General features: G+C 44.1%; 1 protein-coding gene across 1 annotated transcript in view; it reads right to left on the reverse strand.

Annotated features, from left to right (window-relative positions):
- Positions 1–24069, reverse strand: part of CFAP52 (cilia and flagella associated protein 52) — a 224177-nt gene that overhangs the window by 104867 nt on the left and 95241 nt on the right. Inside the window, exon 4 of the mRNA XM_029600320.1 lies at positions 6433–6561. Coding sequence (XP_029456180.1) covers positions 6433–6561 — 129 coding nt within the window. The remainder of the gene's footprint in view (positions 1–6432; positions 6562–24069) is intronic.

Consider the following 24069-nt stretch of genomic DNA (forward strand, 5'->3'; position numbering starts at 1 on the left):
CAACCCGGTCTCTCCAGATTATCCAGGGGGGGCCAGCGCAGCAGCCAGGGAAGTGCCCCCTGCCCTTGAGGCACGCCTGGATGCTGTTGGACACCAGCGCTGGGTGTCCAACAGCCTGGATGATCTGGTGGGACTGACCATGCAAGCGGTGACCATCCTGCACGACCTGCGCCATGGCCAGCAGGAGATCATCGAGCTCCTGTGCACAATGGCTGGAGCACAATCCTTGCTGGTCATGGCACAGGCTCCTGCGGGATCGGCCACCGTCAGAGCAACATCAATAATGATGAGCCTCCTCTTCCCCCATGGCGTGGTCCCTTCCCTTCACTTTCCCATTCCCATCCCACCCCATATGTAAATAAATATATATATATATATATATATATATATAAAAATGTAAAAAAAAATGTTTGGCAATGTTTGGCAACAGTTGTAAATAATACAGAGATGTGTTTTTGTAAATAGTTTGATAATTTTTTTTTTCACTTTGAATATCGACTGTGTTTGCTTTATTGACATTTTTGTTTAATATTTTTTACATTACATGAGGGGTGGGATGACATATTAAAATGATATGTCAGGCAATGGACCAAACAAACTTTTATCTAAAAAATTTAAGGCAGGTTAATGGAACGAAAGGCCGAGGCGACATCTCGAATGGCGTTGATCAATTCTGTCATCATTTCTCTTATCAAAATCGTTTGAGAAGACATCCCAGCATTGATGTCAGCTCACATGAAACTCATTTCCTGGAACATCTGTTCATTGTGTTCATCCTGTGGAGAAGTGATTCCACTCTAACTGCTCGCTTAGCCTGTCAATTTCCCCATGCTCTCCTATACACAAATTGCATATAATTTTCCAACCTTTTGAAAATAGTTGATAGTTATATTTATCTTTGAATTTAAAAATAGGTAAAAGTTTCATTTCAACAATTAATTGCATTAAACTTCTGTGGTGATAAACATCTGTGGCGATAATCAAGAACAGAATGACTGCCGAGGATGAGGAGCACATGCAGAGCATACAGACGGAATCCAAAGGGAAAATCTACCAAACAGAAGAGGAGCACATGCAGAGTATAACAGATGGAATCCAAAGGGAAAATCTACCAAACAGAAGAGGAGCACGTGCAGAGTATAACAGATGGAATCCAATCCAAATGGAAAATCTACCAAACAGAAGAAGAGCACATGGAATACAAAGGGAAAATCTACCAAACAGAAGAGGAGTACATGCAGCGTATAACAGATGGAATCCAAAGGGAAAATCCACCAAACAGAAGAGGAGCACATGGAATCCAAAGTGAAATCAACCAAACAGAAGAAGAGCACATGGAATTAAAAGGGAAAATTACCCAAACAGAAGAGGAGCACATGCAGAGTTTAACAGATGGAATCCAAAGGGAAAATCTACCAAACAGAAGAGGACCACATAGAATACAAAGGGAAAATCTACCTACCAGAAGAGGAGCACATGCAGAACTTGCAGACGCCCGTAAAAACAGCAGGCCCTTTCAGTCATGGATGTCCAGAAAGAGGCAGGAACGTCCATCAACGTCCATGAGCAGAAACCCCGGCCTTGGACGTTTGGGTGGGCGTTCAAGGCAGTGGCCATGGACGTTGGAAGGCAGCATTCCTGTCTCTTTGCAGGTGTCCATGCTCTGAGGCCCCGACCTTGGACACCCGGCCAGGTGCTCAAGGCAGCGTTCCTGTCTCTTTGCGGGCGTCCATGCTCGAAGGCCCTGACCTTGGACATCCGGCCGGCGCTCAAGGCAGCGGCCATGGATGTTGTAAGGCAGCGTTCCCGTCTTTCTTCACATACGCCCGGACGTCCTTGCACGTCCTTAAGCACCAGGACGTGGAAGGTTGGGGGTCGCCTCCGATCAAGGACGTCCGGATGCTCAGGGCTGTGGCCCCGGTGTCCATGAGGGGTCTCTGTAGAAAAGAACCATCCACTTACCTGCTGGAATGACATTTGAAATGACAGGTATGGTGCACCCTGGATACTGTATAGGCGCTGTATACCGCTCTATACAGTAAAATGGATTGCGAACGCCTACTGCTTGATAGGTGCGCCTTGGACGCTCGTTTGCCGCGGCTTGGATTTGCGTCTAATTTGAATACTGAATCGAGCGGCTTGTGCACCAAAATGTGCACGCGTCAAACGAGCGGGCGCCCGGAACTGCCGCACTTTTTCTTATGCGTCCGTACTGTATTGGCCCGTTAATGATTTTGTGACAAGTGTGGGAAGATTAACACCCATCAAAAAGTATATGACTGGAAATTTTGGTCACATTAAGAAAACAAAGCTACAAAGCCCAAGCATATTTTTACACGGAATAAAACCAAGGACTGCCTTGAAATCTTATTGATGACTTAGGACTTATAGCAGTAAGTGTGTGATTGACTTGTACCTTCACTCTGATGTACCAAAGTTCTGTTGTTTTCCATGCGCGACAAGGTAAGTCATGGTTTTGAGGATGGGACAAGTTATATTCTTGTTGTATTTACTGTGAAGGATTTCAAAGGGGCATGGGATAAACATTGTGGATTCATAATGGCTAGAGGATGGAAATGAAGAGAAGAGCCATGGGCGTGGCTTGCTGGAATGGTGGCTACTACCTGGTGATTACTACCCTTACTCAATAAGTCTTCACATGGTTAATGCAACTCCAACATTGCTCTCTGCTTCAACAGCAAGGGGAAATGTGGAAAAGAGGATTTGCATTCAGACAACAATCAACAAGGACTGAACTACACAGTCTGGGTAAACGAATAAGCGTGGGGGTAGCTTGCTTATTGCGGCAGCTACTACCCTAAACCAATTAAGCCTGATACTTCACTTTGAATGCATATACAGCGTTGCTCTTTGCTTCAACGGCAGGTGGAAATGTGAAAAAGAGGATTTACATTTAGACAACATCCAACAAGGCATTGATCTGTGCAATCTGGGTAAACAAGCATCGGGGTAACTTGCTTGATGTGGCGGTTACTACCCTTAACTATTAAGCCTTATGATTCACCTTTGATGCAACTCCAACATTACTCTGCATCAACAGCAGGGGGTGGCAGGAAATTTGAATCAGTTATCAACATGGGCCCTGAACTTGGTGGTCGGTGAAACAGATAAGTAGGGGAAAATAAGTATGGGAGCTTGCTGGGCAGACTGGATAGACTGTTTGGTCTTTTTCTGCCGTCATTTCTATGTTTCAATGTTGACTTCTCCTCAGCCTTCAATAATCTGAACAACATCATACTGTTGGCCCAACTTCAGGATATCAGTGTTGCTGAAACTGTCCATCGTTGGTTTCAATCATTCCTCTCCAACCGTATCCAACAAGTACAGGTTGTACACGCAGTTTCTTCGTGACATGGAGCAGCCACGGGGGTCCCTCAAGGGTCAACTCATCCTGCTATGCTTTTTAATATCTTACTGCTTTGTGCAAGCTTCTGGCTGGCTTAGATGTCTGCTACAAAATCTAATGATATCCAGTTTTTCATTCCAGTTCTTCCATCATTACAACCTTAGTTTTGCTATAACTCATAATAAATTATCTCTGAATACTAACAAAACTGAGCAGATCCCCCATGACTAATCCATCCACTGACTTACTGTTTGACAGCTGCAATTTTAAAATTTCTCAGTGGCACCGCAATCTAGGTGTTGTGCTCAAAGGTGACTTCTCAATGAAGGCTCATATCAAGAGTTTTACCCTTGCTACCCTGTACAAACTCTACATGCTTCATCAGTTGAAACCCATACTGTCAGATGACAATTTCCAGCCTGTACTCCAGACACTAGACCTAAATAGACTAGACTACAACAAGTTTCTATATCTTGATTTTCCTGCTACTTCTCTCAGACCTTTACAAATTATTCTGAATTTGGCAGCACGGTTTCTATCTGAACACATTATTCCAGTACTATATTCTCTACACTGACTTCCTGTACAGTTGAGAGTAAAATATAAAGTTATATCTTTAATCATACTACTACAGAGCTACACTCCACGTTTGGTATCTACCATCACAGTAGATCACTGCGATCAGCTAATCAAGGATTGCTCAAACTGCTTTCCATTCAACATGCTTGCCTTGGTGAGTCTTGGGACAGAGCCTTTTCTAGAGCTGGCCCAATTATATGGGTGCACTCCTGGATCACTTTCATATGACTAAATGCCCCAAGCATTTCAGGAAACTGTTAAAAACTTATTTGTTGAGCTAATAAATCGAGGGGGGGGGGGGGGGGAAGGAGACAAGATGGCTGCTACCAATGAAGCACACTAAAGAGCTCTCTCCATCTTTTCTTTTTCCTGGGAGTTATATTTCCTTTTGGTGATGCCTCATACAAAAAGGAAAGCAAAGATAAGGGAGAATTTAGTTTCTTCTCCTTTATCTGATGATCATCAGCCACGGATTGAAAACTTTTTTGCCACTGGAAGGAGCAGCCGCTGCAACTGCCAATGCAGAGCGGACATCGGCGTTGCTGGCTGAAGGAGTGTCGCTGAGTCCCAGCGCACCTATAACACCCTCCCCACCATTTGATACTCTATTGTTTGGGCTAACAATCCAACCGTACAATCTTGACCACTGTGGTGCCCTGAAGTCGGTGAAAGATCTCGAGCTGGAAGGCCTTGGAGAAGGAAGGGTGGAGCCTCCAGTGACATTGCTTGAGACCCCTGGCCAGGCCTCAGGCTTGACCAGCTCAGTTGGTCCATCTGGATTTGGGGATGGCGATACCATCTCCCTGGGAGCAGGAGATGTCGTCTCAAAGTTATGTTGTTTGCCTAGAATCTCCTTGATACAACCTCCTGTGATTACTTTGGAATTTTATGGACTGCTTTCGTCTCTTTGGAGGTGGCAATTTCTATTTTAACGAATATAGCCTTATTTATTTATTTATTTAAAGTTTTTTCTATACCGACTTTCCAATAACAGAATTATTGATCAATTCGGTTTACATTTTGAACAATAACAGTGACAAGCAAATGTCTTACAGAGACATATATAGACATATATAGACTTATATAGCCTTGGATATTAATCAACGGATACCAACTATAGATAAAGCTGTTAATATTCTTGAACAAAAAAATGGGACAGATAGATACCCGTTTAACATCTGTGGAGAGACTTCAGCAGGGTTTAGTACAATCTGAACTGGCCCACACAAGGAAGATAGAAAACATTGAAAATGCTCTGAAAACTTTAAATCTTCATGTACTTAACTTTCCATATGTCAAAATGATTTCACCTATTGACCTGTTTAAGTCTTAGTTAACTCTGGTATTGGGATTTCCCCTAGATAATGTGCTGGTTTTTTTAAAAATGTATTATTTACCTACAAATCAACAGAATCAAGGGCCACCTGCTGACCAACAACAACCTGAGCAGTCTTTAAATCTTCCTGATATTTTAGAAATGTCTCTACTGTGGTAACTAATCATGCTACTTTGTTAGTTTCATTTACTTTTATGTCTGACAAAAATGCTGTATTAAGGTTTTTCTTGCGGAAGCATTCTTCTTTGTTCTATGGTCCAAAAATATGGATCCACCCTGACTTAAAGGGCCACTCAGTTACGGAGGAAATAGTTTCTCGATATGAGAATTGAGGCTTTATGACGAAGAGCTAAATTTGTGTTGAGAAACCCATGCAAATGTTTATTATTCAGATTTAAAATATGTGGTTTTTGAACCTACACAATTACGAGCAATTCTTGACTCTCATTCCTGAAGAACTCCCTTGTATTTGGGTTAGATGCTAGAATTATGTGGCGGGGTACTCACGGGATATTTTTCTTTTTTCCCTGTACATTGTAACCGCTATGATTACACTTGTTTCTCCCCTTATTTTCCTTTACTTGGAGATTTCATGCTTGATAATATTTCATGTTTGATATTTCTTATAGTTTTGTGATATGTGATTTAAAGAGGTGTATTTCTATATGATATTCTCCTTATTGCTGTACAAGAGGATTCTTGTGATTTTTTGTGAAAATTATAAAAATAAAATAAAAAAAACCCAACTTATTTGTTCACCTTGGCATTCGATCCCAGCTGAGTAATATCAATCTGACTAGTTTGTTTCCCAACTGCTTTTGTTGTGAAGAATATATAAAGTTATGAACATTGCTGGATGAATGTGTAGCAAGGTGTCCACAGAACTGCTGCGACCCTGTGCTACTCTGGGGAACAACATTGTTAGTTCCTCCCCCTCCCTTTTTGTCTTTGTCTCTGTCTTTCTTTAATTAAAAGTCTCAAGTTACTAACTGCTGCAGTGGTTTCTTTAGAATCAACATTTTATTTATTAGATTATGTTTATTGAATTTTATTATATATGTAGTCTTGCTACCTACTGTGAATGTATGATAGGTACAGGACATACATCTTAATAAATATGAAATCTGAAAACTATTTTACTGACACTTACTTTCCAGCTGATATGAAGATGTCATCAGTATTATTGCAGAACTTTATTGTTAAAGTATTTCCAACGCTGACTGGGGAGGCCGTGCTTCCGCAGATAGCTTCTCGTTTTTCTATGCTCCATAAAATCAAACTGGAAAGGGAAAAGTAGGCACTGAGGGAATGCTAATATGATAGTCAGATATCTCAAACTGTGGATAATGTCATAACTATAAAATACTCAAGTTGAAAGCATGCTTTGGCTTCTTATCTAAAAAGTCTGTCAAGGTCCAGACTGCATGTAACCTGCACATACCAAGGGGTTTCTCAAACCTGTCTTGGTGACCTCACTGGAAAAGTAAAAGTGTATAAATAATAAAGCACTTTGTGATGTTTAAATATTCAGATTGCTTGATGAACTGAACATTTCAAAATCTCTTATTTTCTTATAAAGCAATTGGTGGGGGAAGAGGTTCAAAAAAGGGGCAAAAACCTGTGTAAAGTGGATCCTCTGCAGTTCATGCATAAGTAGAGACCTTTATTTTGGGGGGTTTTAATTTATTTTTCTGGGCAATTTCTCAGTATTTATTATAACAAACAAAAATGGGAGAAAATAAGTAGGAAAAATACAACTCATTTTCTCCACTGATTTCCTCCCATTTTTGGTTGTTAAACCAAACTAAGAAATTCCTGTGAAAAATAAAATAAAACTAGCAGTTCCAAATTTTAAACAATACTACCTAGCCGCACAATTGAGGGCGGTGTGTATGTGGCAGCATGTGTCAAGCAGTGGGGATCAACTGAACAGGATATTTTATTTATTTATTTATTTATAATTTTTATATACTGACATTCTTGTCAAATCAAATCGGTTTCCATTGAAACAGAACAGTCGCAGCTGTGGCGTTACATTGAAACAAGTCATCAAATCATTAAATAACAGGTGAATATAGAAAAAATAATAATTATAAATAAGCATTTATAAATAAAACCATTATAGATAGATAACAGTTGAATATAAATAAACAGGTCGTCAAAAAAACGAATGACAAATATAATGGGGCAGCATAAACAGTGGAAAAGCGATAAAGTAAGGCATCTAATAAATAAATATTGCTATGGGTAAGCGGAATAGAAAGGGCGTGGTGGGGCCCAGCGGAATCGGGTGGCCATGAGGAAGGAGAGGGTTGAGAAGCTCAGGCTGAAAGATGGATTGAGAAGATCTGGTTGAAGGATGGTGGAGAGGAAGAGCGAGGAGGGGGTGGGATGAGTGGCATTAAATCAGGATCGGGGAATATGCTAGAGAGGTTGAGTCTCTCTACGTATCGAGGGATATGCTAGAGAGGGTGAGTCTCTCTACGGTTCAGTTTAGTCCATTGACCAGTGTCTCCCTAATGTCCTGTTATGGGTTATATGGATATAGTTGGTAGGATACTTCTTTGCGCTGTGAGCTCGGCTTCTCGATCATTAGGAGTGCATAGACAGATAATTAACTCCTTCACAGTGCTAATACCTAAGCTATGAGGGGCCAACAGATCACTAATTACTGGTCATATAGATTATCCCCCATTGACTTTTATCGGTTTCCATCTTCCCGGGGGTTTGGTTTCCTATTTTTTACAGATGAGTCAGTTGGACCTGACTAGATTGGGTCAACTATACTCCAATAAGGTTTTCTTAACTTCCTCAGATCTTTCTGCAAGCCTTGGGCTTACTGATCAAGACTGTTATGAATATTTACAAATTCTCCATTTTATTATGGGTAAAGGAATATCAGCTGTGTTTTCTAGGAATATGATACCTTTTGAGATATTGTGTTCCGCTCGTGCTAAAAATGAGATGATTTCTAAATTGTGTACTCTCCTTATTCCTAAGCCATTCAATACAGCTAAACATATTACTCCATGGGAGGTTGACTTAGGGCATGCTCTTGATGACTAGCAATAGGATAAATGTTACTAAATGGGTGGCTTACAGCTCCATTTCTTCTTTAATTGTGGAAAACAGTTATAAGATATTACTGTGTTAGTATTTGTCGCCAGTTAGGTTACATGGGATTTTTCCTGTTGTATTACCTCACTGCTGGCGTATGTGTGGTTTTCCTGGATCATTTTTTACATTCATGGTGGATGTGCCCACATGTACAATCTTACTGGGATATGGTTATTAACTTGATTAAAAAATTGTTAGGGGTCTCAGTGCCTAAAGACCCTAAAATTGTATTACTGTTATTGCTCCCCACTGATTTGTCTGCAAGAACAATTGAACTATTGGCTTAGCTAATGTTTGCTACTAAATGTGAAATAGCTGCATACTGGAAGAATGTGTTGGTTCCATCTTTTTCTTTAGTTAAGTGGGTATGGAACATGTACTAAATGGGGAAGCAAACAGCTTTGTGGAGGGGCACTGGACTCATTTCTTAAAGTCTGGGAACTATATACAGTCTGGTGTGAAGATAACATCTGAAAGGATAGCCCTTTGCTTTGTATTTTTTAATTTGATGTTCACTGTGTATGTCCATGTTATTTGGATGTTTTATTCATAGGGGAGGGATGCATGTGTGGAGGGAGTAGAAAGGGAGAGAGGGTTGATATTGTGAAAAACTTATGAATCATGTAACCCTAGTTTATTATATTTGTTTTAAGGTTTGTAATGGATTGGATAAAAAATTGTAATTATAAAAAAAAATAAATAAAAAAAATAAAATTGAAAACAAAGGTCCTTATTCATAAAGTTTATGAGGCAAATGAAAATGGATCTAGCAACTCGATAAGAAAATCCTACTAGAGTTCTCATCTGGCTCCAGATTATCAGGACAGGTTTATTCAGTCCAAGTTTTACCCCATTGCATGCAAGGACTTGTAATTCTGATTTCCCTACTGGATTTCCTTAGAAAAACAAGACTACAAGTCCCAACATGTGGTGTGGAAAAACCAGGACTGGATTAACCTATCATAGAATTCTGGAACCAGTTAGAAACCATGTCTTCCATTTATATAATACTGTATTTACTGCACATTTCGCTTTGTCAGTAAGTTTATGGAACTGCTATGTATCTGAAGAGGACGATTCACAGCATTCAGTGATTTAATATCCTATAATAATATCCTATCCCATTGACAACCTATGGCTGACTGAAGCCTGACGAGCCTGTTTTTAAAGTGACGCTTTAGTGCACTGCTCAGGAAGGTGGTTTCGGACACTGCAAAGTTCCTGTGGTACTGTTCCACACATCTCTCTGGATGCTGAGCCTGGGCTACAATGCCGCTTTGATTCACCCTCCAAACCAGCAAAACACACTGACACTCCCCTCTGTTCTTGCACAGAAAGAAAGGGTTTCTTTCACAACTAGGGGCCAAAACGAGGGGCCAAAACTAGGGTAGCCAACTGCATTGGCTACCCATCTCGTTCCGCATCCTCTTCAAATCCCTCACCATTATACACAAATCTATTTACAAGAACAATCCCTCATGGCTTAGCGAACCTCTCCAACTCTCGCGATCTGCCCGCCCCACCAGAGCAAAACTTACTGGCACCCTTCAAGTCCCACCCCTTAAGAAGCCCCGCCTTTCAGCAACCAGGGAACGTGCCCTATCTATTGCCGGTCCAACGCAATGGAACACCATGCCACCCCACCTCCGTCTGGAGCCCTGCCCCTTGAAATTCAGAAAGATGCTCAAAACATGGCTTTTCCACCAGGCCTTCCCAGACTAGCCACCCTCTCTACCCACCCTTGCTCCCTCCTCTGTAATTATGTAATTATGTTTATCTTTCATGACCACGATTAATGTTTGTAAATATGTTTTCTTCTCCCCTTCCCCCATCCCCTCGCTTTACCTTCAGGCTCCCCCTAGAGCCTCTACTCTCTCATTCATAATCTCCTGGTTCTCCCCTCCCCTGTTCTATGTAATTTCAACCTTTCGTTAAAATGTAAACCGATATGATGTGTATTTTAATGTCAGTATAAAAAAGATGTTAAATAAATAAATAAATAAATAAAATTTTAAAAAAACCCCAAACTTTCTAGTTTGTTCTTTGCCTTCAGAAACCACCACTGGATGCAACTTGCTCCGAGACACTGAGAAACTATTTAGGGAAATGTCAAATGTCTTTTATAGGACATTTCTTTTTTTCTCCAAAGACAGAAAGAGACTTGGCTTTACTGCACTTATGAAATATCATCGTTGGCAGCCCTGCCCCATCCCTCTTCTATTTCATAGTGCCAGAGAGGAAGACATTAGAAGTTGGGCATTTTTAGGTTATTTTCAATTTCTCAGAGCCAGTCTACTAATATTAAACATGCATTTAGTACTTGACATGAATAGTCTAAAACTCAATGTATTCATAAATCAAACATGGCAGACTCTTACAAGGTGAAAGGAGGCATGAGTGCATTGCGGAGGGCAGAAGGTAAAGTCTATTTGCGGATGATACTAAGGTCTGCAGCAGAATGGATATGCAGGAAGGAGTAGAGAGAATGAGACGTGATTTCAGGAAGCTTGAACGGTGGTCGAAGATACGGCAGCTGGGCTTCAATGCCAAGAAATGCAGTCATGCATCTGGGGTGCGGTAATCCAAAAGAGCTGTATGTGATGGGGCAGGGAAAGGCTGTTGTGCACAGAGCAAGAGAGGCATCTTGGGGTGATAGGTCTAACGATCTGAAGTCAGTGAAGCAATGTTACAAGGCGATAGCTAAAGCCACAAGAATACTGGGCTGCTTAGAAAGAGGAATATCTAGTAAGAAAAAGGAGGTGATAATCCCTTGTATAGGTCCTTGGTGAGGCCTCACCTGGAGTATTGTGTTCAGTTCTGGAGACCACATCTCAAGAAGGTCAGAGACAGGATGGAGGTGGTCCAGAGAAGGGCGACAATAATGGTGGGGGTTCTCCTTCAAATGACTTATGAGGAGAGGTTGAAGGAGCTAAATATGTATACCCTGGTAGAGAGGAGGTGCAGGGGAGATATGATACAGACCTTCAGATACCTGAAAGGCTTTAATGATGCACAATCGACAAACCTTCTCTGTTGGAAAGAAATAAGTGGAACTAGGCGCCATGAAATGGAATTCCCAGGAGGATGACTCAGAACCAACGTCAGGAACTATTTCTTCATGGAGAGGGTGGTGGATGCTGGGAATACCCATCCAGAGGATGTGGTGAAAACAAAAATGGTGAAAGATTTCAAAGAGGCATGGGATAAACACTGTGGACCCTTTAAGGCTAGAGGATGGAAATGAGGAAAAGAGCGCATGGGGGTAACTTGCTGGTGTGGCGGTTACTACCCTTTAACCATGAAGCCTTCATTCTGTTGATGCAACTCATTATTGCTCTCTGATTTAATGGCAGGATGAAAAGAGGAAAAGGGGAATTAGTTTTGGACAACAACCAACAAGGACATTGAATTTTATGGTCTGGGAAAACAAATAAGCATGGGGGAAACTTGCTGATGTGACTGTCACTACCCTTAACCAATTAGCCTTAAACTTGTGATGTAACTCCAACACTGCTCTCTGCTTCAACGGCAAGAGATAAGAGATAACGGGGAATTGGACTTAGACAGTAACCAACAAGGGTCCTGACTGTTTGGGAAACTAAGTATGGAGGTAACTTGTATTATTATTATTATTATTATTTATAACTTTTATATACCGAGGTTCAATTAACAAGATTAATTATCACTTCGGTTTACATTACAACCAGCAAAAAATAACAGAGACAAAGTCTTGTTTTACAATGAACAGGGTGGAATAACCTGGATAAAAACAATGAACAGGGTAGAATAACCTGGAAAACATAAAATGGGTGCAGAAAGTATAGAGAATTGGGACTGTATAACTTGGGCGAAAAGCAGGGAAATTAAATAGGGGGGGCCTATGAAGGTATCAAGTTGGATAGAGTCCTCATGATGCGGATAAGAGCCAAGGCTGAGGTGAGTAGTTATGGGAAGGCTTGTTCGAACAACAAAGTCTTAAGTCTCTTCTTAAAGGTGATTGGACATTGTTCCAGACTCAGTTCAGGAGGGAACAGGTTCCATTGCTTGGGACCCGAGGCGGATATAGCTCTCTTACTGAAGGAGGTCTTGATGGTGGGGGCTTGAAGAGTGCCTCTCTGGGCTAGTCTAATTGGACGGACCGAGGTGTGGAGCTGCAGAGGTATTGTAAGATCCAGAGGAGTAATGTTGTGAATGGCTTTGTGAGTGACTGTTAATAGTTTATGAAGGATTCTAAACTTAATTGGTAGCCAATGTAGATTCTTTAAAATTGGAGTTGTATGGTCCCTCTTATTGGATTTTGTGAGGATCCTGGCCGTGGCGTTCTGTAGTAGCTGGAGAGGTTTAAGTGAAATATCAGGCAGGCCGTGAAGGAGTGAATTACAATAGTCAATTTTGGAGAATATGATGGCTTGTAAAACTGACCTAAAATCGTGGAAATGGAAGAGGGGTCTTAGTCGTTTTAGAACTTGGAGTTTAAAATAACACTCCTTTACTGTGTTGTTGATGAAGCCTGTGAAGGTCATTTGGCTGTCTATGATTACCCCAAGGTTTCTTACCTTGGGTGAGAAAGTAGGGGAATTTGGCTGTTGAGCGTTATTTATTGGTACACTGCCATCTTGTGTGATTAGGATGTATTCTGTTTTCTCAGTGTTGAGTAACAAATTAAGCTTTGAGAGGAGGTTGTTAATGTGGGTGAGACAGGCATTCCAATGGAGAAGAGTTTTTTGCAGCGAGTCGGTGATCGGTATCAGGATTTGAACATCGTCAGCATACAGATAATGTGTAAGTTTCAGCTCGGAGAGTAGATTGCAAAGGGGGAGAAGATAGATATTGAATAGTGTCGGGGATAAAGATGAACCTTGAGGGACTCCTAGGGAAGAGATGAAAGGGGGGGGGGATACTTTGCTGTTAATCTTGACTTTGTAATGCCTATTTTGGAGGAAGGACTTGAACCAGTTTAGTACGGTATTTTTGATTTGTTGCCTGTCAATAAGACACTGATGGTTCACTGTGTCGAATGCGGCCGATAAATCTAGGAGGATGAGGAGACAGGGCCGTTTCTTTTCCAGGTTCATGAGGGTGATATCTGACAGAGAAATAAGGAGAGATTCTGTATTTGATAAAGAGAATGGATAAAGAGCAGTAACACGATTTTAACAGGACCCATTATGCCAACGCCATCGTCTCGTCAGAACCTTAATTCCCCATCACCTCAAATCCTACTCCGGCAACAAATCCTGCCATCACATCTGCGGGAAGAAAGACTAACTCATCAAATTCCAATCAGACATCTCCGTCGCCAAACCAGCATCTATCCTACGCCAGAACTACCTTCAAGAAGTCACAGATCCCTCATACCAATCATGATCACCCCTCTTACCCAGTTCTTAGGACTCACACTACTCTCGGTAACTCTATTTAATGCACAATCACTAACTAAAAAGACGCACATCCTCAACGATTATCTACTGGACTCAGAACCCGATATCTGTGCCATCACAGAAACATGGCTAAAAAACTCCGACATCGCGCTCATCAATCAATTACCTATACACAAGTATGAAATACTATCAACCCACAGACACAAAAAACGAGGGGGAGGCTTACTACTAGCAACCAAAAAAGAACTCAAACTTACTCCACATACAATCAAGTCCGAGTCCAAACTGGAACTGGGCTTAGTCAAATCACAACATCTGCAACTACTACTAGTCTATGCTCCGCCGGGATTACTTGAAGCGGACGCCTCTCCCCTCATCGAATCCATAGTGAAGCACATCGACTTTGACCTCCTTACCATGATCATGGGAGACTTTAACTTACACACCGACGCCTCACCCCTCTCCCCCAACTGCGAAACCCTCCTCAACTCCCTCAGTACAATGGGATTCACGCAGATCGTCAACAACCCGACTCACAAAGGAGGACACACGCTAGATCTCATCTTCATCAACTCAAAATTCAGTTGCTCATCGACACCCACCTGCACCCCAGTCCCCTGGTCAGATCACTTTCTGATAACCACCAAGATCGCCGCTAAACAACAAACTTACAGCCCGCAACTTCAGTCCACCATTCACTACAGGAAATCATGTGCATCCGAGACTCTCAGCGACCATCTTACGAAAGAACTCTCTAACCTGGACTTATCCAACACCGACTCTGCAGTTCTTTCATGGCACAACATCACGGAAGCAGTGGCTAACAAACTATGCCCTGCAGTCTCCAAAACAATAAACCTTGAAAAGAAAGGAAATCAACCATGGTTCTCCACAGAGCTAATACGGATGAAACAAATCCTTCGCCACAAAGAAAATAGATGGCGCAAAGCCCCCAACTCTGTTACACTCTCATCTTACAAAGGAACCCTACACCATTATAGGACCGCAATCCTAAAGTCAAAAAGAGAATACTATGCAAGTAAAATCCACAACCTCCAATATGACGCCAAGGCACTTTTCTCTTACGTGTCACAAATCACAAAGTCATCCCCACCAACGATACCTGATGAACAAGCACAATCCAAGGCCAATGAACTTGCTACTTTCTTTCAACAGAAGATTACAAATACCCTGGCTCTCCTACCAACCAACACCACCACATGCTCTACATTCTCCACCACTCACACCAACACTGGAATCAAGCTCGACAACTTCGATCTGACATCTACCGGGGAGATTGAATCCCTCCTTAAGAGACAGAAACCATCTAGCCATCCAGCGGACAATATACCATCCAAACTCCTGCTACTGATTCCAAACATGATCGCAGGACCTCTAGCTAATATTATAAACTGCTCATTAGCACAAGGGAGATACCCAGATAGCTCAAAATCCGCTTCTCTTAAACCCCTCCTCAAGAAGCACAACTTATACCCCAAAGAACCTGCTAACTTCCGCCCCATCTCAAATCTACCATTCTTAGCCAAACTTACAGAGAAACTGGTTAACACTCAGCTGTCAGAATATCTAGAAGATCACAACATCCTTTTCCCTTCCCAATACGGATTCCGCAAATCTCGCAACACAGAAACACTCCTCATCTCCTTAACAGACCATATCATTCTGGGATTAGACAAGGGCCATTCCTTCCTTCTAGTTCTTTTGGACATCTCGGCAGCCTTCGACACCGTCAACCACACCATCCTTCTGACTCTCCTAGCAGAAATAGGTATATCAGGTTCAGCCCTCAGTTGGTTCACGTCTTTCCTTAGTAATAGAAGTTTCAAAGTTAAAATAAATAATAAAGAATCTCCTTCGACAAGGTCCTCACTCAGAGTACCCCAAGGATCATCATTATCACCCACTCTCTTCAATATATACCTCCTCCCACTCTGTCAGCTTCTAACAGACCTTAACCTTATTCATTATCTGTATGCAGATGACGTGCAGATTTTGATTCCGATAACAGAATCCATCGCAAAATCACTCTCGCACTGGAACAACTGCCTAAATCGGATCACCAACCTTCTTAACAGCCTTAATCTGGTCCTTAACGCATCCAAGACCGAACTCCTCCTCATCTCCTCTAACCAAGACAACCCTCTCCCACAGACCAATCTTAACACCCAGCTCATGCATACCCACGTACGAGATCTCGGGGTGTTACTAGACAACCGCTTAAACCTCAAGAAAATGATCAACACCACAACCAAAGACTGTTTCTACAGGCTTCAAGTCCTAAAAAGACTCAAACCCCTACTTTTTTTCCACGGTTTCAGAACAGTTCTGCAAGCCTTGATATTTGCTAAAATCGACTACTGCAGCGCACTCCTCCTGGGACTCCCCAGCTCAACCACTAAGCCGCTACAGCTGATACAGAACGCTGCGGCAAGAATCCTGACTAACACCAACCGGGGAGAACACATATCCCCCATCCTACGTAACCTACACTGGCTCCCAGTGAAGTACAGAACCCTCCACAAATCACTCACTTTAATCCACAAAGCCATCTACAATCACTTGCATCTGGACCTCAAATTCCCCCTCAATCTCCACCTCACCAACAGACTGACTAGAGAAATATATAAAGGAACCCTACAGACCCCACCTACAAAAGCCACACGTCTCACCTCAACTAAAGACCGATCCTTCTCAACAGCAGGCCCAACTATCTGGAACAACATCCCAGCTGACCTCAGAATGGAACCCTGCCTACTAACATTTAAGAAAAAACCTAAGACCTGGCTTTTCCGCCAAGCCTTCTCAGATACCCATGACACACAATAGTCGACAGAACTTCCTTCAGGAGCAATGGATCTCCATATTATCCATGTCCAGAATAAGAGCCCCCTGACTCTGCTTTGTTTATACTAATAATTCCTCCGCTATCTCAAGCCTTTCCTTCCTTCCAGTAGCCTATGCTTCCAAGTTTAATTTCCCCGTTAAATGTAACTTTGTTTTTTCATGCTCAACCTATTGTTTTTGGTTACTGTTCTTGGTTCAGTTCCCCAATTCGATGTAAACCGATCTGATATGGTCTCTACCATGAAGGTCGGTATAGAAAAGTGTTAAATAAATAAATAAATATTTCTAGCTTTGCGAAATCCTAGTTGAGCTGGGGAGAGGATATTGTTATTGTCCAGAAACTCGGAGAGTTGTTTCTTGACAATTCTTTCTAGGATCTTGGCGATGATAGGAAGGTTTGCAATAGGACGAAAGTTTGCTGGGTTGTCTGTGGAGAGGTTAGTTTTTTTTAGAAGGGGTTTTAAGATAGCCAGTTTGAGAGGGTCGGGGACATGGCCTTGTGCTAAGGAGGCATTGATGATAAGCGAGATGGGCTTAGAAACTTCAGTGGTAGGGATGTGAATCGTTTTTTGACGATTTAAAATATCGTCCGATATATTTTAAATCGTCAAAAATCGTTAGAGGTGATATTTAATAGGAATTCCCCCGATTTATCGTCAAAAATCATAAATCGGGGGAAGGGGGAGGGGAAGGGGGAGGGCGGGAAAACCGGCACACTAAAACATCCCTAAAACCCACCCCGACCCTTTAAAATAAATCCCCTACCCTCCCGAACCCCCCCAAAATGTCTTAAATTACCTGGGGTCCAGTGGGGGGGTCCCGTTGTGATCTTCCACTCTCGGGCATCGAGCGCGTTGATAGAAAATGGCGCCGGCGCTACCTTTGCCCTGTCATATGACAGGGCAAAGGTAGCGCTGGCGCCATTTTGGTTCCTGTTCCCCGATGTCACGAGCGTAGGAGATCACTCCCGGACCCCCGCTGGACCCCCAGGGACTTTTGGCCAGCTTGGGGGGGGCCTCCTGACCCCCACAAGACTTGCCAAAAGTCCAGCGGGGGTCCGGGAATGACCTCCTGCACTCGAATCTTGTTGCCGTACGGCCGGTGCCATTTAGCTGTACGGCAATATGGCGCCGGCCATATGGCCATATGGCCATACGGCGCCGGCCATATTGCCGTACAGCAAAATGGCGCCGGCCGTAAGGCAATACGATTCCACTCGCGTCAGGCGCATTGATAGAAAATGGCGCCGGCGCTACCTTTGCCCTGTCATATGACAGGGCAAAGGTAGCGCCAGCGCCATTTTGGTTCCTGTTCCCCAATGTCACGAGCATAGGAGATCGCTCCCGGACCCCCGCTGGACCCCCAGGGACTTTTGGCCAGCTTGGGAAGCCTCCTGACCCCCACAAGACTTGCCAAATGTCCAGCGGGGGTCCGGGAACGACCTCCTGCAGTCGAATCGTGTTGCCGTACGGCCGGCGCCATTTTGCTATACGGCAATATGGCGCCGGCCGTATGGCAACATGGCGTACGGCAATATGGCTGTATGGCAATATGGCGCCGGCCGTACGGCAATATGGCATACGGCCGGCGCCATTTTGCTGTACGGCAATATGGCGCCGGCCATACGGCCATATGGCCGGCTGTACGGCCATATTGCCGTACGGCAACACGATTCGACTGCAGGAGGTCGTTCCCGGATCCCCGCTGGACTTTTGGCAAGTCTTGTGGGGGTCAGGAGGCCTCCCCAAGCTGGCCAAAAGTCCCTGGGGGTCCAGCGGGGGTCCAGGAGCGATCTCCTACGCTCGTGACGTCGGGGAACAGGAACCAAAATGGCGCCGGCGCCATTTTCTATCAACGCGCCCGACCCCCGAGAGTGGAAGATCACAACGGGACCCCCCCCCCCACTGGACCCCAGGTAATTTAAGACATTTTGGGGGGGTTCGGGAGGGTGGGGGATTTATTTTAAATGGTCGGGGTGGGTTTTAGGGATGTTTTAGTGTGCCAGTTTTCCCGCCCTCCCCCGATTTACGATTTACACGATATTTAAAAAAAACAAAACCGCGACGATCCGATTCCCTCCCCCCCAGCCGAAATCGATCGTTAAGACAATCGATCACACGATACACATCTCTATTCAGTGGTGCTTGTAATGAGAAGATTGGCAGGAATCACATCGAAAGGGTGGGAGGCTGGTTTTAGTTTCCTCAGTAGAGATTCTATTTCTAGTGAAGAAGTTGATTCGAATTCTTCCAGGAATGCCGTATGAGGCGATGAGGCTTTGAAAGGTTGATTAGTCATAGAGATGAGAGGGGGTGCCGTGAGAAGAGGACATGATTGGCCCGGGGATGTTAGTGTTGTGCGGGCGGCCAGTAAGTTAGTTATTTTGTCTTTGAAGTAGTTGGCAAGTTCAATGGATTTGAGAGCTGCTTTGTCATCTGGGATAGTCGGAACTGGAGGTTTAGTAAGAGAAGAAACCAGTGAGAAGAGGGCTTTTGGATCAAAGATGAAATTATGGATTTTCTGGGAGTAGAAATCTTTTTTTGTCTGAAGAATTTTGATCCTGTAATGGTGCATGATCGATTTGAAGGATGCTAGGTTTGAGGAGGAAGGATTCCTGCGCCAGCTCTGTTCCCTTTTTCTAAGTTCGAGTTTCATGGATTTTAATTCTGGAGAGAACCAAGGTTTTTTTATGTCCTTGTTTGAGAGGATAACCTTAGTTTTTAGGGGGCAGATCAAGCCTGCCACTTTACTCGTAATTTTGGACCAAGAGGATAAGGCAGTGTCTGCGTCTGTGAAGTCCAAATGGTTAAGCTCTGGAGAGAGGTGAGAGATTAAGGTTTCCTGATTGCATAATTTTCTGAGTTGAATTGTGGGTTTCTGTGAGGAGGAGGGCGTAGGGAGTTGGTTAAGGAATGACGTGGAGATAAGTTTGTGGTCAGACCAGGGAATTGGCTGACAGACAATGTGGGATGCTTGGGCTAGGCTTTGGTTAATAAAAATTAAATCCAAGGTGTGCCCTGCTTTGTGAGTGGGCTCCTTTATAAGTTGTTTGAATCCCATGCATGAAAGAGTATTAAGGAAGGATTCACAGTTAGAGGGAAGCGGAGTGGCGTCCACATGTAGATTAAAGTCGCCTAATAGGATGGCTGGGGCGTCAGAGTTGATGTATTTAGCTATAATTTCTATCAGGGGAGATGGGTCGGAATCTAGGCTTCCAGGTGGGGCATAAGTGAGACCTATTTGAAGATGAGCCGATTTGAAAACTGCAAATTCAATGGAGCTGGACGAGGTGGTTGATTGAAGTGTTAGCCCCAGATTTTTTTTTGCAGCAAGGAGTAGACCTCCTCCTCTTTTCTTCTTTCTGGGAATGGAGAATATGTCGTATGTGTGGATAGGTAATTGATTCAGCAGTAACGTGTCTTCTGGTTTGAGCCAGGTTTCTGTAACTGCATATAGGTCTGGCGATTCGTCCAAAAGGTGGTCATATAGAAGATTGTTTTTTTTTGTGAGTGATTGGGCATTTAACAGAGTTAGGGAGAAAAGGGTAAGACCTAGTACTTGGTTCAGTGGTGAAAGCATGATGGGGATGAGTCTTTTTTGTTGTTGTTGATGTTTGGTGATTGTTTGGCATGTAATATTTGCTGCTGGTCTCCTGTGATAAGTAATGATCGGAATGGTGGGAAAGGGCATGTTGGAGGGAGGGAGTTTGGGCTGAATGGGAGGCAGGGAAGAGCAGAATGCGCTATGCTACAGAGGGAGGCTGTAGGTGAGAGCTAAGAATGATGGAGAAGGACAAATTTTGCAAAACAGACGGTTAGGGCTGCAGGGTTTGTGTCTCGGTCAGGTCAGCGCCGATATGAGAGTTTGGGGAGAAAGGGAAATAGGCAATTGGGTATGCCTGTGGCTTCAGGGAGGACGTCGGTGTTAGAAGAGGTCTCAGGGAGACATCGGTGGGCCAATCAACAGCCAGGTAGGCGGAAAGCGCGCAGGGCTCAATTTTAGTGCATGCCGGATGTGCTGGGACTTGCAGTCAGTGTGTGAGTCACAGGTCTGAAGCAGCGAAGTTCTAGGTGTCCTAACTTTCTTAATTCTGGGATGCCCTTCCGGGGTGCATGAAGGGGCACACAAAGGGGCCTGCCCCTTTGTCGCGCTCCTTTGCCGCTCGGCGCACGGTGCCTAGCAGAGCTTGGATTTTAAGCCCAGCCGGGCTGGCTCTGATAAGCTGGAAGTTGTCTTTGTGGGCGGGCCTTGGCGCAGTTCTTTTCTTTGCAGGTTTTTTTATTTTTTTTCCCTGAGCGCGCGGCTGGCACCGAGGCCTCCTGGGTGTGGAGGGCGATCACTAACCTGACCTTCCCCCGGCGGGGCTTTGGCTCCGGTCGCGCAGGTCGATCGGCAGCGGTGGCGATCCGGAGCTTGGCAGCGAAAAGGAGATGGCGCCTAGCAGAGCTTGGATTTAAAGCCCAGCCGGGCTGGCTCTGATAGGCTGGAAGTTGTCTTTGTGGGCGGGCCTTGGCGCGGTTCTTTTCTTTGCATCAGGGGGTGGCAGATGCCACCCCTGATGCTACCATTATAGGGGAGATCTGTATGGCACGGATGATGCTACCATAAGCTTGCTGGGTGGACTGGATGGACCATTTCTATGTTTCCATATTTCTATAAGTTTAACCTTCCTCGTACTGCCCAGGCTGGGAATTATCCAAAGAAAGACAAGAAATCCTGAGATTCTTCAGTCAGTTATGCACTGCAGGTAAAACAAAAAGGGGTATGTGGCAGAGGTAGCACTCACAACCCTCTGAGGGAGGAACATTTCACCACTGCACAGTAGCAACATGTGGCGGTCAAGATGGTATGTGCATTGGTTTCCAGAAGGAGCCTATGGTACTGTGGCACCTGGCCAAGAACAGTTGCTACAGTGACTGGACTAGGTGGAAGCAGGGAAAAGGGTTAAAAAGATGTGTGTGTGTGTGTGGGTGTGTGTGTGTGAGAGAGAGAATGGGAACCCTGGGTAAATGTGAATGAGGGCTTCAGGAATCACATCCACGGTTCCAGCTGGTTCCGAGTGAGCTTGAAGCCAAAAGGAGCAGGAGGAAACTGCTGAACTTAAAAAAAAACAACACAAAAAAACCCACAAAAAAAAACAACCCACCAGAACTAAAATCTGTGACACTTGCAAACACAGTTGGCCGCAAAAGTTCAGAGGAAATAAAGAATTGAACACCGATGACTTGGTATTGGTCTAACGGTGGTACAGGGTAAGCACCAGCACTCGGCTCTGTGAGTTTTTGACATTTTTAGCAGCACGGACAGCATGCAGAATTCTTTTCAATACGCCAAACAGAAATAGAAAGTCTGTTTCATTTTTCCCCAATCATGGTCCCCGACTAACTCAAAGCCTCTTATTTGTTTGTGTCTCTTCTCCATCTGTCTTAACCAGACTGTAAGCGCCAAGGAGCAAGAACTGTCTCTTGTGTGTAGCTGTACAGTGCTGCTCCCTGAATGGAATAAGGACAGCCCCTACCCCATCTCCAATGATGTGCCTGAAATTTGGTTTACGGTTCGGCCTAGTGTTTACTACAATCTGTCATTGTTTTGATTAATCACCAGCTTAGGATCATTAGTATTCTCATTTGAATTGCTGTTAATAGAAGATACTTCAGGGTTACAGGAAAGTTAGTTCTCACCTGCTAATTTTCATTCCTGATCAGCCAGATAAGTGGGTTTTGCATTCCTACCAGCAGTTGGAGGCAGAGAACAAAAACTCTGAGGCACTGCTATATAACAGAGTGCCACCTGCAGTCCCTCAGTATTGACCTGTACCCAAGCAAAACTAGAGTGAAACCAAACTCAACTATCCCCTGTCTCCCAGGGCAAATGTGAAAACGAGAAACATAGGGTTGGAGCCCCTCTGAACTGGAACCAAACATCGAACCCAAGAAACCAACCAAACCTGGTCATCCTATAGGCTCTGAAACTCTATACACTGAATATCTCATCAGATCTTGCTAATCATAATCAGTAAGGTCTTTCGCACACAATGGGCTCAGACTCTGGACTGATCTGTGGTCCTTCAGGAAGCCCTTCCTTTCCTGTTTGTACTGCAGATCAGTCCAGACAAGTGGGATGTACCAAAACACCTCTACACTGGGCAGGCACCCGAAAGACCTGCTCTCAACACACACTCACCAAAACTTGGCTCCCCTGGTGTGCGAACATTCAGTTGATAATTCCGGGAGAAAGTGTGCAGTGACATCCACGTTGCTGCCCTACAGATCTCCTGTGGTGACACCAACTGACAGCCCACGAGGTCGCCTGCACTCTAGTAGAATGCGCTTGCAACCCCTCTGGAATTCTGTCACCCTTGCAAATATAAGCTGAAAAGTTTTCTTCAACCAGTGGGCAATCGTGCTCTTCGACACTTTGTTTCTGTTCCTTGGTCCCCAATACAAATATGTGATCCGAATGCTTAAAGTAGTTGGTGACCTTCAAGTATCACAACATTACCCGAACATCCAACAAATGAAGCTCTCTCTCCTTTGGAGATTCAGAAGACCAATTCAGATACACAGGGAGCTCCACCATCTGGTTAAGGTGGAACGAAGGCAAAAATGAGGTACTGTACACAACACCACCCCATGATCCAAAATTCTCAAAAATGGTTCCCTACAGGGCAAAGCCTGAAGCTCCGAAAGTCGACTGGCTGAAAAATCACCACCAGAAACAGTTTTCAAGGTGAGGTCTTAAAGTGATGCCCGCTGTAACGGTTCAAAGGGAGGCCCGCATAGCACCTTGAGCACCAAATTCAAGCTCCATGCCGGACACATTCTACCAACTGGTGGTCGCAAATACTTGGCCCCCTTCAAAAACTGAACTATATCTGATGCAACACAGCTTACCTCTGAGACACCCCAAAGCCGCCACCTGAACATGCAGGGAATTATATGCCAGACCCTTAGACAAGCGCTGCTGTAAAAAGGCTAAAACATGAAGGATATACACCCTCAACGGGTCTAAGCCTTCCTCCCTACATCATGCCTCAAAAGCCTTCCATACGCCATGGAAGTGGACAGTCTCCTGGTCTGAAGTAAAGTGGAGATTACCGGCTCAGAGTACCCTTTCGATCTTAAATGCCTCCTCTCAAAAGCCAAGCCACGAGACAAAAGTGATCCGCCCGATCCAAGAAGATAGGGCCTTGCCTCAGTCTCGACAGATGAGATAGCCTGAGGGCTCCCGTCCATGACAAGCTGGATCAGATCTGCAAACCACGGCCGCTGCAGCCACTCCAGCACTACAAGAATCACCTTTCCTGGATGCCTCTCAATGTGCCACAACATGTGGTCTATTAATGGCCTTGGAGGAAACCCATACAGCAGAGTCCCTGCCTGCCATGGAAGAACCAAAGCGTCTATGCCCTCAGCCCCAACTTC

Source organism: Rhinatrema bivittatum, chromosome 4 (assembly GCF_901001135.1).
Source record: "Rhinatrema bivittatum chromosome 4, aRhiBiv1.1, whole genome shotgun sequence".
NCBI lineage: Eukaryota > Metazoa > Chordata > Amphibia > Gymnophiona > Rhinatrematidae > Rhinatrema > Rhinatrema bivittatum.